The sequence below is a fragment of the Varanus komodoensis genome, unplaced genomic scaffold, assembly GCF_004798865.1.
Source record: "Varanus komodoensis strain SLA01 unplaced genomic scaffold, ASM479886v1 scaffold10, whole genome shotgun sequence".
Taxonomy (NCBI): Eukaryota; Metazoa; Chordata; class Lepidosauria; order Squamata; family Varanidae; genus Varanus; species Varanus komodoensis.
This window is the reverse complement of record NW_025335269.1, coordinates 37,295,954-37,311,585: the sequence shown is the minus strand read 5'-3', so window position 1 is coordinate 37,311,585 and position 15,632 is coordinate 37,295,954. Positions and strand designations below refer to the sequence as shown.

General features: G+C 40.9%; 1 protein-coding gene across 1 annotated transcript in view; it reads right to left on the bottom strand.

Annotated features, from left to right (window-relative positions):
* DLGAP2 (DLG associated protein 2) overlaps positions 1 to 15,632 on the bottom strand; it is a 377,632-nt gene that overhangs the window by 53,109 nt on the left and 308,891 nt on the right. The window contains exons 6-7 of the mRNA XM_044419196.1: positions 11,424 to 11,571; positions 6,789 to 7,008 (exon numbers count right to left, since the gene is read on the bottom strand). Coding sequence (XP_044275131.1) covers positions 6,789 to 7,008; positions 11,424 to 11,571 — 368 coding nt within the window. The remainder of the gene's footprint in view (positions 1 to 6,788; positions 7,009 to 11,423; positions 11,572 to 15,632) is intronic.

The following is a 15,632-nucleotide window of genomic DNA, read 5'->3' as shown; positions in this document are numbered from 1 at the left end:
TAGAGCAAGGCTGGCGTTTGGAGGATATTAGCCCACTGGCAACTCCTAAAGCCGTGTCTCTTCATCATTTTGAACTGAATGACCCTAAATTCTTGCAGAAAGGCCTCCTTTAGCAAATGCGCACAACAGCAAAGTCATGTGAACAGCACATAACTGGAAGTCTCACAGGCAACTGTGAAGCAGCCGTGTACTCTTAACATTTGCGAGAACATCATTGTATACAAACTTACTTATCAAATGCAGCACGCCAAGAATTCTAATTTGAAATAAAACTATTATGAGATCATAGTTCATTGTTTCTGTGAAGAACTATCTATAGACACTTAGATAGTCTATAGTCTGCCTATAGACACACAGATATATATACAACTTGAACAGCCAATCTTTCATTAAATTGCAAGCTTCCCCTTAGCCTGTTTTACTCCAGTTGTTAAAAAGCATATCCAGGATACATTACAGATCATAACCAGTGAATTCCTTAATTTCTTTACTGATCTTAGATTCCTGTTTATGTGTGCATTTGTATTAACTATTTAAAAAAGTATTTCAAGATATAACGAAGTTCCGGAGGAATGGGAAAGGCAACCACTCTCCAGTGCATCACACCTTGCCTGGCTATTTATCTGGATCCCACCTGCTCTTGCAATCTACCTGTGAGCCTGGAAACAGTGTCCTGCTGGAGATGATGGGGCCCTCCCAGCTGCAGCTATGGAAGATCTCTTGGAACATTTCTTTCCTAGGCAAAGAGGGGCCCCTGTGTTAGGAAACAAGTGTGCAGAAATTACTTAAGTATCTTCTGGGATTTGTTTATGCTCAGCCTGTTTTCCTGGTATGCAAATATGGAATTACAGAGTAATACAGTTAACCTAACAATTAATTGTAGGATAACTGTGAGGTGCTTAATCCACCATTAACCCATAGTGCCTGGGTTTGGATTCACTGAGCAATTTCTGAGTGGGCTGAGTGGCAATTGCATATGCAAACGAGTAGCAGCATGCCAACCAAATCATGTTTAATTAACCTCAATTTGCAGTTAATTGATCCATGACTTATATGCGAGCTGGGTCACTGGCTACTTGAACTGTCTGAATAACCCTCAATAAGTGCTTTAACAAAGCCTAGGAAATTTGGTATAAATAGACTGCATATTTTTTTTTAAACTGTGAACTGATATGGGTTACAATTGTGCCATCTGAATGAGGTAGCTAATGGATGGTATCCACTAATGCAGCTGTGTTCCCATTCATTTTGTGTTGGGGGTCACACTGCTAGGGCTACAGGTAGTCAGCACTTCCTACATAAGCATGCTCACGTCCAGGGCAGGGCAGGGCAGGGCACTGGTGTTCTGTGGACCTGCCCCAGTGTGAAAACAAGTGTGTCCATTTGTTTCTAGTTGCTGAAAAATTACTGGTTTGTTGATGCACCAATGCACAAGCAGTATAAAATACTGCCTCGTTCCAGCAAGTAAAATTATTTTTCTAAGAAACCTTTTGACTTACCACATTAGCAAAAAATAAAATAGAAGTAATCTGACAACTGATTAAATTTTCCAAATATTCAAGGCAATCAATTTTCAATAAATTCCACAATTAAGGTCTGACCTTTCTGCCTTTTGCATAAAAGGCTCTATACTTATCCAATTTATTTCTACCATGCTGCACTATATTTAATTTGGGCCACTTCAAATTAATACATTAATGGCCATTTGAAGAGTGAAACTAATGTGTAAAGAAACGCTGTCCACAGCATTTCAAATGCAGAAATATTAAATAGCGTCTCCATCATTTTAGAAGCTAATAATTTCATTTGAAAACTGAAAGTTTCACTTAACACTGTAGCATATAATTGGTACACTTCTTGTGAGACTTTGTAATATATTTAATATTTTACTCATTGTAGCATTCCCACAGAAGCCAAGAACTGATTGGTGCAACAATATGGGTAATTCACATAGTTACCAGTTCCAGTGCCTGCAAGCCATTCCAGATTTTCAGCATTCTAAATCTGGAGATGTTTAGAATTCTGGTTCCACTTCTTTCTCTATAGTCATTACACTTAGTTTAACATGTTAGAGAGATGAAGTATTTGAGCAAGAAATTACCTGATACATTCAGAAGACAAGAAAGGTATCTTTCAAGTGTGTAATGAGAGTTAGACATTTTCCAAATTCAAAAACACTTCATTTAACTAGAAGAGTGTTAATCACATTTGCACAGTTTTTCATGAGGCATAAAAACATCAAGATAGAAAAATAAAGATTTAAAAATGCTTAGCTCTGGCTGGGTGGTACATTATATGATTTACAAGGACTCTCTGCAGCCTAATCCAAATGTTCAAGGGCAACAGCAAAGCCAAAATGGTCACCACCTGTCAGAAGGTGGCAAATTTGCTTTCAGAGGTAAAGGAAGGCCTCTCGGCAGGCAGCACCTGCAGTAGCAACCCATTTCCCTTTTGAAATGAGTGTTTTGCAGGTGACAATGTGGAGTTTCTCCCCAAGGGGCACCAGCCAACAGTCATCCTTCCTCCCAGCCCCAAATGCCTGCACTGGAATGGCACTGCAGGCCAGGGATGGGAGGATCTGGGAGCTTTGTCTTGTGCACACAGACAGGGAAATGCAGCTAGAAGGGCCATGGCCTGTTGCTAGATGTGACGGGAACTGGAGTTCAGACAGTGAAGATGAAGCCGTTTAGGAACGTCAGCAAGTGACAATATCAGATCAAGGTCAGGGAATGTCTGCAGTTCAAGCACCATTGCCCCAGCTGGGTGGGAGTGGCAACCAACCATCCCGTAGGAATGGAGAGTAGCTTGGCAAGGAGAACTGGGGGTGGAAGATGATGAGCGCCCCGATCTGCCAATGGGGGAACAGGAGGCGGGTTCAGAGTCGCCACAGCGCATGCACTAAGAGCTAAATACACGGTCAGATGTAGAGGCCCCTTCCCTGAGGAGGTGTTTCCTGTTGCTAGGAGGAAACACAGGCAGGAGATTCAGTTGGAGCTGCAGGAGGAGTGGGGAAAGGTGAGGAGGGCCAGTGGCCCCCTCCTCTGAGCCTGCAATGGAGAAAGTGTCTTAAACAGGATGAAGATTAAGGGAGGGCTCAGAGAAGGTTTAATATTTTACTCTGAGTGATCTCAGAGATGTTTGGCAAAAAGGATGTGTAACAATAAAGCATTGAGAAAAGGAACTTAGTTTACTCAGGAGAAGGACTGCAGCTCACAACACTTTGAACCCACTGAGATTTTCCAGTCTGCCATGCAGTCCGTTTTGTTCCCATTCCCAAGCTCCCCATCACCACCCTTTCAGCTGGGAAAAGTGCACACTCATGCACCCAAATCTGCTCTTCTCCCCAATCGCTGAAGCATAGATGTGTGCACTATATGACATGGTCATTTTTAAAGGGTTAATTGTCTAAATGAGCATCACAAAATGAGTTATGTGTGGACTTTGCCCAGAAAATGCAGGCATGAATGGAGAAAGTTCTGCTGACAAATGAATGGAAATAAAATTCTCATAGAACTCTTTTTTCAGGGCATTCAGGGCATTCTAGGGGGAAAAGCATCCACCAGCTGGCAGCTAATAAAATTACATAAAACCATTCAATAAAACAGTAATTAAAAAGTAACATTGCATTAAAATACCCAGGGGATGCAAGCAATACTAGCAATGAGAATACCTGGATGCATATGTGTTTTTAGTTGTTGACAGACACACTCCATACTAGAAGCCTGCCTGACCTCAGTGGAGAGATAACTCCACATGGTGGGCACCACATCTGAGAAGTTCCTCCCTTGCACCATGGCCAAATGAACTTCACAGGCACCAGTAAGGTCAACATTGCAGAGACCCCCTCAAAATATAATACCAGCCAAGCCTATACAGGAGAAGGTCGACTTCTGGATAGGAAAAGTTATCAAGGTCTGCAGCATGGTGTACCTTTGTCCTGCTTCAACTGCATGAGGTAACTCTAAAGCAAAAGCATAACACTCCCCATTAGCACAGATGTGATAAAGGCTATGTGAATACCGTGACAACAAGGTCTTACCCAGTCATCAACCCATGAGATCGGCATGCCTGTATTTGGGACAAGATAATTAAGAATATCTGAGTGTCTCCAGATAATGCTATTTATTTGCTTATTTTAGAGACAGTTCACAAAATGAAACAATATCATAAAAACCATCAACATTAATAAATAAGACAAAAACTAAAACAACACCAACCTCTCGGGCTATATGGCAAAGAAAACTAATAGCTGATAGTAAACTTAAAGTGAGGACAGAATTTGCAGGCATTCAAAATGTAAAGGTAAAGGCTAAATGTTCCCCTACATATGTGCACCAGACATGTCTGATTCTGGGACCAGGGCACATCTCCATTTGTAAGCCATGTCCAAAGACGCTTCCGTGGTCATGTGGCTGGCATGACTAAAGGCCGAGGTGCACAGAATGCTGTCACCTTTCCTACCAAAGTGGTACCTATTTATCTACTCGCATTTGCATGCTTTCAAATTGCTAGATAGGCAGGAGCTAGGACAAAGCAGCAAGTACTAACCCATCACGGGATTCAAACTTCTGACCTTCCAATCAACAGCCCTGCAGCTCAACAGCTTAACCTACTGCACCACCCGTGTCCCTTTGCAGGTATTTAGAAGCTAGTAAAGAAAAATCAAAGACACTTTATGGGGACAGACTTCCACAGCTGGGGAGCTATTGCAGAAAATATTCTCCTTTTGATAGCCACCAAAATCAAAGCAAATGGACAAGGTTTTATTTATTTCTTTGATTTATATCCCACTTTTCCCTTTTTTACATAATTCTCCCCCTCCTGCTCTCAATCTTATTCCAGAGAGGGAACTGTTGATATAGACTGTCTCCTACAATTAAAGATGCTTAATTACATATATTCCTGCATCATGTATGGGTCAAAGGCCTGACTCTCAAAACAGCAGATGAGATGAAAAATCTGTGTTTGGACTATAACACTTCAACATGCCTGAATGTTCCTCCACTGGGGAAGAGGGGTAATCTGTTCACATAGAAAATGTAGTGTAGGGATCCAGATACTTTCTGTCCCCCACCAGACTTTTGTAACAAAGATACGAGATTTCCCACAGGTTAATGCAAAATAAAGGAGAAGAATGGAGAATTACATCTGTGCAATGATAGAATTTAAAGCTTATAGTACTTTAAACTTTACACAAACTTTTCAAATTACAATAAACTCTATGTGTGTATGGGGTGGGGACAGGTGGTCTTCACTTTGCTATATGTCATCTCTATCTATGGTGGAATCAGAAATGGCCTTCTTCCACTTCATCCCCCAAACTAGGAAGCCCCAAGGAACTTGAACATGGAATCTTTACTAAACATGTATACCGGGAGCTTGTTCTCCAATGGGTTCTGTATCCCACTAGACAGCAAGAGATCCTTTGCTCAGATCTCTTCACTGGCTACCTGTGCCTGTGTTTTGCAGATTGTCAGGTACCTTTTCTTTTGTTGTCCACTGACTAATGGAATCAGATTTTGTGAAAGTGCATTTCCATGCATTTGTATACATTCGTGCTCGTGCAAATTTGCACTTCTGAAAAGGCAAATCTGAAAATACACAGATGTGCATTTTCATACTTTAGTTTATAGGGGAAATGCACTTAGTATTTTTTTAATTGTTCAACAACTGCATTTGTCTAAACTTAGAGAAAATAAAACAAAAACAAACAAACCAACCACCTCAACCTACAAGTCTATGGAAGCCATGTGACACAGGAAAACAAGTCTTCTGCAAAATCCATGGGTCAGGTTTATGGAAATCTGAACCCATGTGATTCCAATGCAGATTTATCCTGCCTTCACTCCTCTGCATGTGTGCGGAGGAGCGAATGGGGGGAATGAATGCGGTGGAAGCACCTGAGACCGGGTAGAGGTCCAGTGGAAGGGTGAAGTCTCTTGGCACAATTCCCTCCGTGATCATGTTGTAATGCTGGCTTTAAAACCTTATAGTAGCAAAAAGAAAATACATCCAAAAGAACATAAACGAAGGACTGAAGGGACATTTTATAGCATTGCTTATTTCTAGCTTTCCATTGGATTTGGAAATGCTTCCATTTTTCTCTTCTTATTATGGAGATTCAACAAATAATGAAACCAGTTTCATTTATGTTCAGCTTCTAAGGAGCTATAAAGGTATTTAAAGCCCCTTCCCTCAATGAGTGCTGCAATAATGATCGTTGATAATTTATGACATATAAAGGATAATATGATGCATCCATCTTTCCGCTCGCAGGTTTTCTCTCTCTGTGAGTGTGTGCTGCTTAGAAGTGCACTTTAAAACTCTGTGCCTGTTATCTGCCTCTTTCTCCCTCTGTCACAATCTTCTTCCTCCCCAAGAAATTTTGGGAAACCAGGTCCCAACTGCTGATAGCGAGATGCCTACTTCAGACAGTGATGTTCTTATAATTCCTGGGCTAAAGGCTGTGAGACAGCTAAAGCAAGCAAAGTAAGTTTTGAAAGGGATGGAGATTTCTTCTAAGAAAAGCGGGAGAAAACAAATGCTGAATAACACTTGCTATCTTTTGCACCCATCCTACTACAGAACTGGGAAAACCATCCAGGTTCAAGAGACAGCTGAGGGCCAGAGGTTAATCTCGCAGCTACAATAAAAGGTGCTATCCAGGTTACCCTATCATGAGTCATGGAGGGGAGCATGCATAAGCTTCAGCTCAGGTACCAGCATTGGCATTTTCACGGTTCGCATCAACACAACTCACTGCAAAGGGAAAATGTAGAGCATCTTACCTGTTGTTGACCTGATTGTTGAGGTGATATTGGAAGAGGCCATTGCAGGGATACATTCATCATCTTGAGAGTAACCTGCCTGAATGGCACGCAAGTAACTGTGGCTTCTGGTTCGGAAACAACCTGGCAGGTCGAGGGCGTCCATTGCCTGAGCTTCAACTTCACTAAACACTGATTCACAAACAGATTCAAATTGCCCATTGACCTCTGCTTCACTCATCTAGATAAACAACAACATTGCATTTGGTCGTGTTTGTTTGCTTCTTGGTTGGCTTTCTCAGAAACGAACTCTGCTGCAACACTTAGAAACAGGCACTCCCTAAGCAGTAACACAACATCCCGTTTGCCTCCAACCCCTCTGGATACTTTTATCATGTAGAAAAATGCATCAGAGTCCCTGAAGTGGGCACATTCGCTCAGCTGTTATCTGTGTTCTGATGGTACTTCAGGAGAAAATTTTAAGACAGACTTTTCGTTTGACTATATTAAGCAAACAGAAATAACAGGAACAAAAATACCCTAAACATTAATTAGCATAATCTGTGCATTAGAACAGTTGAATAGTTGATAGTCCTGACAAATTTTTCTTCCACCACCCCCATATTTTTCTTATCAGCAGGAAGCACCTCCACGGTAAAATGGGAATAGAGCTAAAAAAGTAATATAATTTTGCTCGTATCCTAATAGATTAAAAGAATAAGCTGCTTTTGGAAAAGGGCATATCAATTAAGCTAATTGCCCTCATTCAGATGTACGGGGAAACCATCCTTCCCTGCTATCAGAACACAGCAGTGAGCCATGGGCTCCTGTGCTTCCCAGTCCCCTTCCGTCTTTCCTTGCATTCAATGAGAGGAAGTCCAGAGCCTCCCATGGTGGCTGGGAACAAACCACAATTTGCTGTGATGTCAAAGACAAGACACTGATTTTTTCAAACCACAATTAGTTAACAAACCCGAATCGGAAACCAATTTAATCCAGGTTTGCTCTAACTAACTATGGTTGGATAAAACCAATTCCCCATAGCCGCATAGAATGCGAAACTCTGATTTGTTCCAAACAGAATCCTGATGCTTTACACTTCCTCCACCTGTGCACAAAAGAGGAGGAAGCGTGTGCAGGCTCAGTGCTTGTGGTGCACCTCATAAGGGGAAACCAGGGTCTCCCGTTTAGCTCTTACCTGGCCAATGCCTATTCCAGCTTTCAAGTAGTTAATTCATGTATCCATCAAAAGTTGCTTATTGGGGGCTTATATGGGACCAGAACTGAAGGGAGTGCACCTAATTGGAGAGCAAAATTGGATTTCAAAGTAGGGAACTGCCTTCTAGCACCATCGTTTGAGGCAGCTACACACTTGTTTTGGTTCTACCCTACGGAGTCGACGCTGCTCACCCTCGAGATGCCTGCTTGTGCTGCACTGTCCTACTGGCAGAGCAGGATACTGCCACAACGCTAGCTGTGAGGCACAAAGAGGGGCCTGCCAGAATACTGCAACTGTGTGTTGTAGCCCCAGAGCGGCAGACTGGAGGAAATGGCCCGGCCCCTCGAAACCATGGTTACAATTTGGTTCCCTGCCGTTTGGTATCTTTCTTTGAAGTCATACTGCATGGGTGTCTATAATCTACTTTAAGGGCTCCGACTGGCTGTGAAGCAGGGTGAAAATGCAGGTGGTAAACAGAAAGAAAAAGAAAGAAAGTGATAGCAAGCCAAGAGGCAGCAGGGAATTTATTTCCTTTGAGAAAGAGCAGACCCATCAAGTCTCTGTTTTTGGAAGTTGGCCACTACCAGTGGGTCAGAGCAGGGCCTTCAACTGTCACATATTTTCCCAAATTAACATGGGCAGAAAGTATCTCAGGTACCGTTACCAGTAAAACTAATGCAGGCAGTACTCAGTGTACCATTCATTTCTTGTTTTGCAAACACCTGCTTGATGCAAAGTTTAACAGTTTTCTCAGGCTCCTGAGTAGTCCATTTTTCTGTGCCATCTGGTTGTTGAAAGCACAACTGCCCTGATGAACATATATTCCTGATTTATAGCTAATGCATATAATACATGCTTGTTCACGCAGAGTTCCAACTGTCCCCAGGCATTTGCACGCCTACCCAAGTTATCTAAAGTGGACCTGAAATTCCACAGCCATTCCTGTGACTGGCATAGAACTCTCCCCAAGCACAGGAATAAGAGCCATTTCTGGAGAGAAAATTTCATGGGATTTTTGACAGACTGCATCCCAGGTGACAGGCAGTGCATTTTCTCAGGTCAGTGTGTGCTCACAAACAGTTGTGACTGCTTATTTTTAGATTTAAAAATAATAATTTAAGTGAAGAAGCTTTCTCTGCACCAAAAGGCTTATCATTTTCCATGAACATACTCTCATCATTAAATTAGTAGGAATCAATTATTTCTGACCCGTGTCATTATTATTTCTTTCAGATCAAATTAAATAAATGTAATATAGGAAGACAAACATTCTTATTCTCAATGGCCTTAGACTAATAATATTAAGAAAGAAAGATGGGATAATGAAGTTATAATGAAGACTTTATTTGCTAATTGCTAACTGCAAACCCAATCTCCTGGGAGAGAAAATGGCAGGGGATTTGCAGTGAGCAAAATTTTTGTTTGTGCATTTCCTTCTGTTTAGAGAGAAGGAAATGCACAATGTTTAGAGGGGCCAGAAAAATGCACATCCCATGGCTTTTTGTGGGCAGAAGCCCATTTTAATGCGCCTCTGTCATGCCTAGACTGCCATCAGGTTTCCTTGCCCTCTGCTCATTTGCGCAAAATAGGGATAGGAGACGTATTTGGAAAGAAACAGAAGCAAAGTGAAAATCACATTCTCTTACTCCCCATCATTCCTGTTCCCAGGAATGATGGGAACAGGAATCCCATTTCTGTGATCCCATTTCTGATCCCATTTCTGTGGCGAGATGGGTCATTTTTCTGACTAGAACTGGACATTATTAAAGATGCAAGTGACCCCACATCATTTCCTGCTCCTGTTCCTCCTCTGCCTCTCCTGTAAATCTCACTGTGATGTTAAGTCAAAGGACTCAGTTGCTTTTCAGCCCCTCCACTTCACTGACTGCTGTACCTGACTGGAGAAACAAGAGACATTTGGACTATGATAATGTTGTATTTGGTGTCTGGTTTTACTAAGCATTTACTATATAGGGAAAGACAGAGGAAGAGATGAAGGGTTACCGTACTGGGGGAAGCCATACATCTTCAGGAACTTCTAATTCTGGCCAGAAAGGAACTGCAGGAGGTTTGGAAAGAAGCCTGTGGAGAGTTGGACAAGGCCGCTGATGGGCCTCGTAGGCTGCCTTCATTCCTTTCCTGTTTAGATTTATGATTTACCAGGGTTGAGATGAGCAGGAAATTTCATTGTCTGTTTTTTCCATTTCCTAACCATGACTCTTTGATATGACAATGGTACAATATTAGGGAATGATCAGATCTCCTTTAAAAGTAGAATACCTGATTAAATTGGAAGGCTTATAGAATGAAATAGATTAAAAAATACCTGATTAAGTTGGGAGGCTTATTGATTGAAACAGATTAAGAATGCCTTGTTTCAATTTAGCTGACTTTCCTGCATTCCTCATCCTCAAATATGACAGATACTCAGAAATCAGAAAATGTGGCTTCAGCCTCTAGGGTTTACCTGACACAATAGTGTTCTGTTCTGTGTTTTATTTTTGCTTTGTTTTAGCAGTGCAAGAAAATACACTGATAATGGATAGTTATCAGTTATCTGATAGTCATTGAAAATGTGGCTAGTAGCTACCTCAAAAGAAGAGATGTAACCAGCATGCTCACTACTCCCAATCAGCAGTTAGTCACAACCCACATTCAGTGCCACACAGACACTGATTGTGAGGTATTTATTCGGTGGGCTATTCCACACATTACTTAGTGTCAAACCAGCATCGGCCATCAACCATATACTCATAATACACTGGCCAATCAAAGTCCCCCATAAGTAATCCAGTGTTTACAAACAAGTGCTTTCCACTTTCATATATTTTTATTTCTTTTCGGTGCATAGGTAAAACATTTCAACAATACACCTTAGAAATTGTAGTGTATAAGTGGGCCACAGCCTCTCCTTGTTTTTGTTGCAAAACATGATTCACCTGCTCGCAGCTTAGGCAAATGACCAATTCAGTCAACTTCTTTGGGGCATCTTCAATACCTGAAGCCCTTAATGCTCTGCTTGGCTGACTTGGAACTCTTCGGTTTCTCAAATCTCTGGTGTTAATAGCCCTCTTTAGGCATTTTTCCTACTGGGGTCAATGAATGCAGGAGCTCTTGAGCCTCCTGCCCTTCCATTGCCACATCTGTTGCCCTGCCTGTGTGGAGAGACATAATCTGAACAGGAGAGCTTTCTGTATCCATGGAGAATCTCCACAGGAAAATTGAGAACTCTAGGAAATCAGGGCTGCGTCTCGTTCATTCATTAAACAGAGTAGGAAGGATACCTGAAGAGGGTTAATTAGGAAATAAAAACTGTTCAACTGCTAATATCTAGTCAGCAATATGAGATAAATTCCAGGGTACTGCTGGTAGTGGTGATTATTATTATTAATATTGCTACTGTTATTGAGCTTAAAAACAAATGAAAAATTTCCAACCTGGCTAATGCAGCTGGCCTGACTGAGCGTGCTCACTGCTCTCATATAACTCTGATTCCTCGAGCGGAACTTGGGGGAATTGTAGGTTGCTGACGGATCCAGGTTGTGACCACCAGGCACATCGCTTGCCGCTTGCAGGTAGCTCTGGCTATTAAAATAAGATTGAGGGAAACAAAAGTATGAAAAACAGTGGCTAAAAAATTAGGAGGGGCTGAAAGATTACCATAGATGGGCAGATATGCCTCATTATAAATACACGTAAATAAATAAACAAATACTCCCCTCCCCCATTGTGGGCTATTTCACTGAAATAGCAAAATGGCACTGAAAGACTTTCCGAATTTTGATTTCTTTCTCATGGTGTGGAAACCAGCCCTGCTCCTGCTGGACTGCAGTTGTACTCTTCTGCTTTCAGCTCTAACAGCACCAATCTACTGTAGAGAGAGCGCATTGGGCCCTCTGACTCCCAGGTGTATGATTGGCACTATGAGTACTCAGAGTTCTAACCATCTGGCCAAATCAGGAAGTGGGAGAACTCCTGGACTGTGCCCTTCGTGCCTTCATTTCTAACTGCATGACTGCCTCTTGGAGAACTGGAACATCCAGATCAGCTCAAGTCCTCCCAGACTTGCTAGCATCCTACTTCAAGAACTACTTGAGGTTCTACTGACTGCTCATGAAGTCTTACCCAATAGTTATAAAGAGGCCAACAGCCATTTCACTTATATGTTTTGCAGAGTGTGTTGCATCCAGTTGGCACTAAATACCAGTAACAGAAGGATTCTCTTAGAACTGCCTATAGCTCTAGCATTCACTTGCTAGTGCTGAATGCATCAGGATGCAAATGGCAGGCCTAGTGACCTGCTTGCTTCGTTTGGTATTAAAGTCTAGTTGCTTACATTAGTATAATAGTGAGCACTGCTTTGACCATGACGGTCTGCTTCCACAAAACTAGGGAGTTTTCCTTTGCTGATGTCGAGATGGCACGGGGACCCTGCATGCTGCCCTTGAACGTTCCTCATCAGCCATTACTTTTGTGAGCAAGAGGCAGTAATGAGCCTGTGCTTTGATGTCCAGGCAGAGAAGAAACATAAGCCAGCCAGGCAGGAATCCTTGCTAGCTCACTGGCATTCCTTATCTCTTAGCACCTGTGTAAACAATATTACTTTTGTAGGCACATATTTTAATTATGTAGAAGGCTGTGTGCATGCATTACAATGCTGTAAGTTTGTAATCTATAAAAGCTAGCCACTTTCTTTGTTCTCTGGTTCAGAGCCTTTTCAAGGGGGATTCTGCTGGTTTTCCCAAACCCAGCTGATTGGGATCCTGCCTTGCTGCTCAGTGTGGCTTCCTGCTAAACGTTATGGAAGTCCAGCTAGCTTGCCTGCTATTATTGCAAGAGTCTCCTTCTCAGCAAACCTGGAGTTGGCATATCACTTTCTGGGAATCCCCAAATACCCTGGAGTTGGCCAGGGCAACATAGGGCATGGCACCCCACAGTGATTCTTGCGAGTTTGACATCACCCATAAGATCAACATTCTCTCCAGAAACACTGTCAGCTACTTCTCTCCAGGCTTATGCTTGGCTAGTAGGATCTTTTTTCTCTGTTGTGTAATACTTACTTTCCAATGTGTTGAACATTTTGTTTTCAGTAGAGTCTCCAGTATACTGAGATCATTTTTAATTTGTAGTCTATCATTTAAATCATTCCCAATGCTTCCCAGGAGATACGTGCTATCCATTTCATTAATGAAGATGTTAAACAGCATCAGACTTAGGGCTTATCCTTGTGGAAACCCAAAGGACACCTCAGTGCAAACTAATTTGAACTGCACACATATATTAAGTAAAATATATATCAGGTGAACTTTAAAAGTTCAGTTTTAACTTGTCATCAGTGCAAATACAGCCTCCTGGTTTAATTAATAAATCTCTACTGTCTGACAACAGCATGTGGGAAATAATTTACTTACACATTAAGAGTGTGCCAACTGTTTCTTATTATACTTATTGTTATTGTATACGATCTTTCCCCAGTCAGACATAAACACTTTCCAATGCAGAGGCATGCGTTACTAAGGCTATTTCCATACATATCTACTTGTAACTAATTACAACTAAAAGTAGTTCACTTTATTTCTAAATAAAATATTTAGGATTGGACTGTCACATGGACCTGTTGACAGCAAAACAGAATTTAGGAAATGCATTTTAATACGGTGGAGTGGGGAGTTAATGCCAGACATAGACCATAATCTACTTTTATGTTCCTCAGTGGTCCGTAGAAGAGTTAAGTATTAATACGGAGACATGAATTGGTCCCAAACCTGCCTAATTGTGATAGGACTGTACCTACGCATTTCATATTTTAAATTCTAACACGCCTATATTTCTACCACATTACTGAACTGTCTGTCATCTGATTAAGGCCTTTACTTTTACTTTTGTAACAAAGAGGACTACAAGGTATATAATAAATTTTAACTTTTAACTTCAATTATAACTTAACAAATCTTTGACACTACAGTTTAAGGAAGGGACTTTTGAAAAGTGAAAGCTTGAGCAAGAGGAATGATCAATAGCTAGCATTAATCATAATTTATAAAAAATGTTACTAACTTTGATTTTATTTCACATTCATTAGAAGGCAAAGGCCTTTCATTTGAAATGGTATCAAATGCCTTTCACCTAATTCTACATTACCTTAAGTTCACTGTGCATGAAGTGCATAGAGTTTTATAAGTCTTTGCAACTTTATTCACAGGGGGTATACCAGAAATAAGAAATGTAATTCCACTCTTAAATATTCTGCTTAATATTTTTAAAGCAGTGTAAGAAGATACATTGACCACATGGAGGCATAGCAGGTGATTTTCAAGGGATGTAATCTAGTCAAGAAAACTCCATATGAGTGTGCCAAAGGAACAAATGAATCTTTCTGAAAATCCTGATTCTCATGAATATAGTTGATGCCCCTGCCTTAAACCACACCACATCATCATTCAGAAAGTTGAAATCTACAACAGATTAATTGACACAGAATTTCTTAATTGAGGTCACATGAAGTTACTCTCATTTTGATGCTTCATTGTTTCCACTGAATTCAGCAAGAGCTGTTTGTGTTCAGCCATCACATGAAAAGAGAACACATTTCGGCAGCATTGGCCCCATTCTTTAACTCCATCAAACTATGTTGGAACTAAGTGTTATTATACATTCTTGAAATTAAATAAAATTGATCTAGTTCACATTTAACCATCTAGTAAGGTCAGCTTAAATGATATTTTGATTGCACCAATCACTTTGGTAGCTCATTAATACCTTTGATTACATAGGACTCTTCATCTGGCAACTTGTCCCTCTTCTAAAGCTTATATTACTTTAAATAGCTTATATTACTTTAAAAATTCTTTGGGTTACATATTGTTCCATCAAATCAATATTGGAAAGGATGCTTGTTGAGAAGGCTAGTTGATCAAAACTCTAAAACTATATGCTTCAATATGGCACTTTCTTCTCAATGTACTTATTACCATGCCCATCGGCTCATCAAAGTTGGTGGATGGAACTTCTGCTGGGCCGTATATTATTGCAACAGATCACTAAAAGAGCAACTGAGACTGAAATCCTATGCAAACTTACCTGGGAGTTAGTCCCAAGAACTAACTGAATGGGGTTAGAGATAGAAGAATTGTGCTGTTACCCTGTCATTTTTAAGCTTGGACTTATTAAACAGTTATTTATCTAGCATTTGTTTGAAATAAAAATATATAAATTCCCATCTTAACAGATAAGACAGTGTAGGCTTGCTTCCTTTCTGTTTCCTGTATTTTGGCTTATATTTGTAGTCCTAGTATTACCACCTGGAATAAGCACTGCTCAATTTGAGGAGGGGTGTTTAACAACACCTTTAAAACAAACAGCACTGCACATTTTTGGAAAGTAAAGCTAAATACCTACTTGCTTTTCTCTGATTGCCAAATTGCACTAATAAGAAACAGTCTCTCAAAGTTCAAACTTCTTAGTCTTTCAGAAGAACTGCACTGACTTCCTCTTTTGATCAGCTCACGAGCCTGCCATGGTCAGACAGGGCAGATTTCACCAGAGCACTGGAAGACAAGGTGGCTTTGATAAAGAGACCCTCCACCAATTGTGGTTTTAAAGGTCAATCATAACCACTGAAATGATGCCCTTTAGTCTAGAGGAAG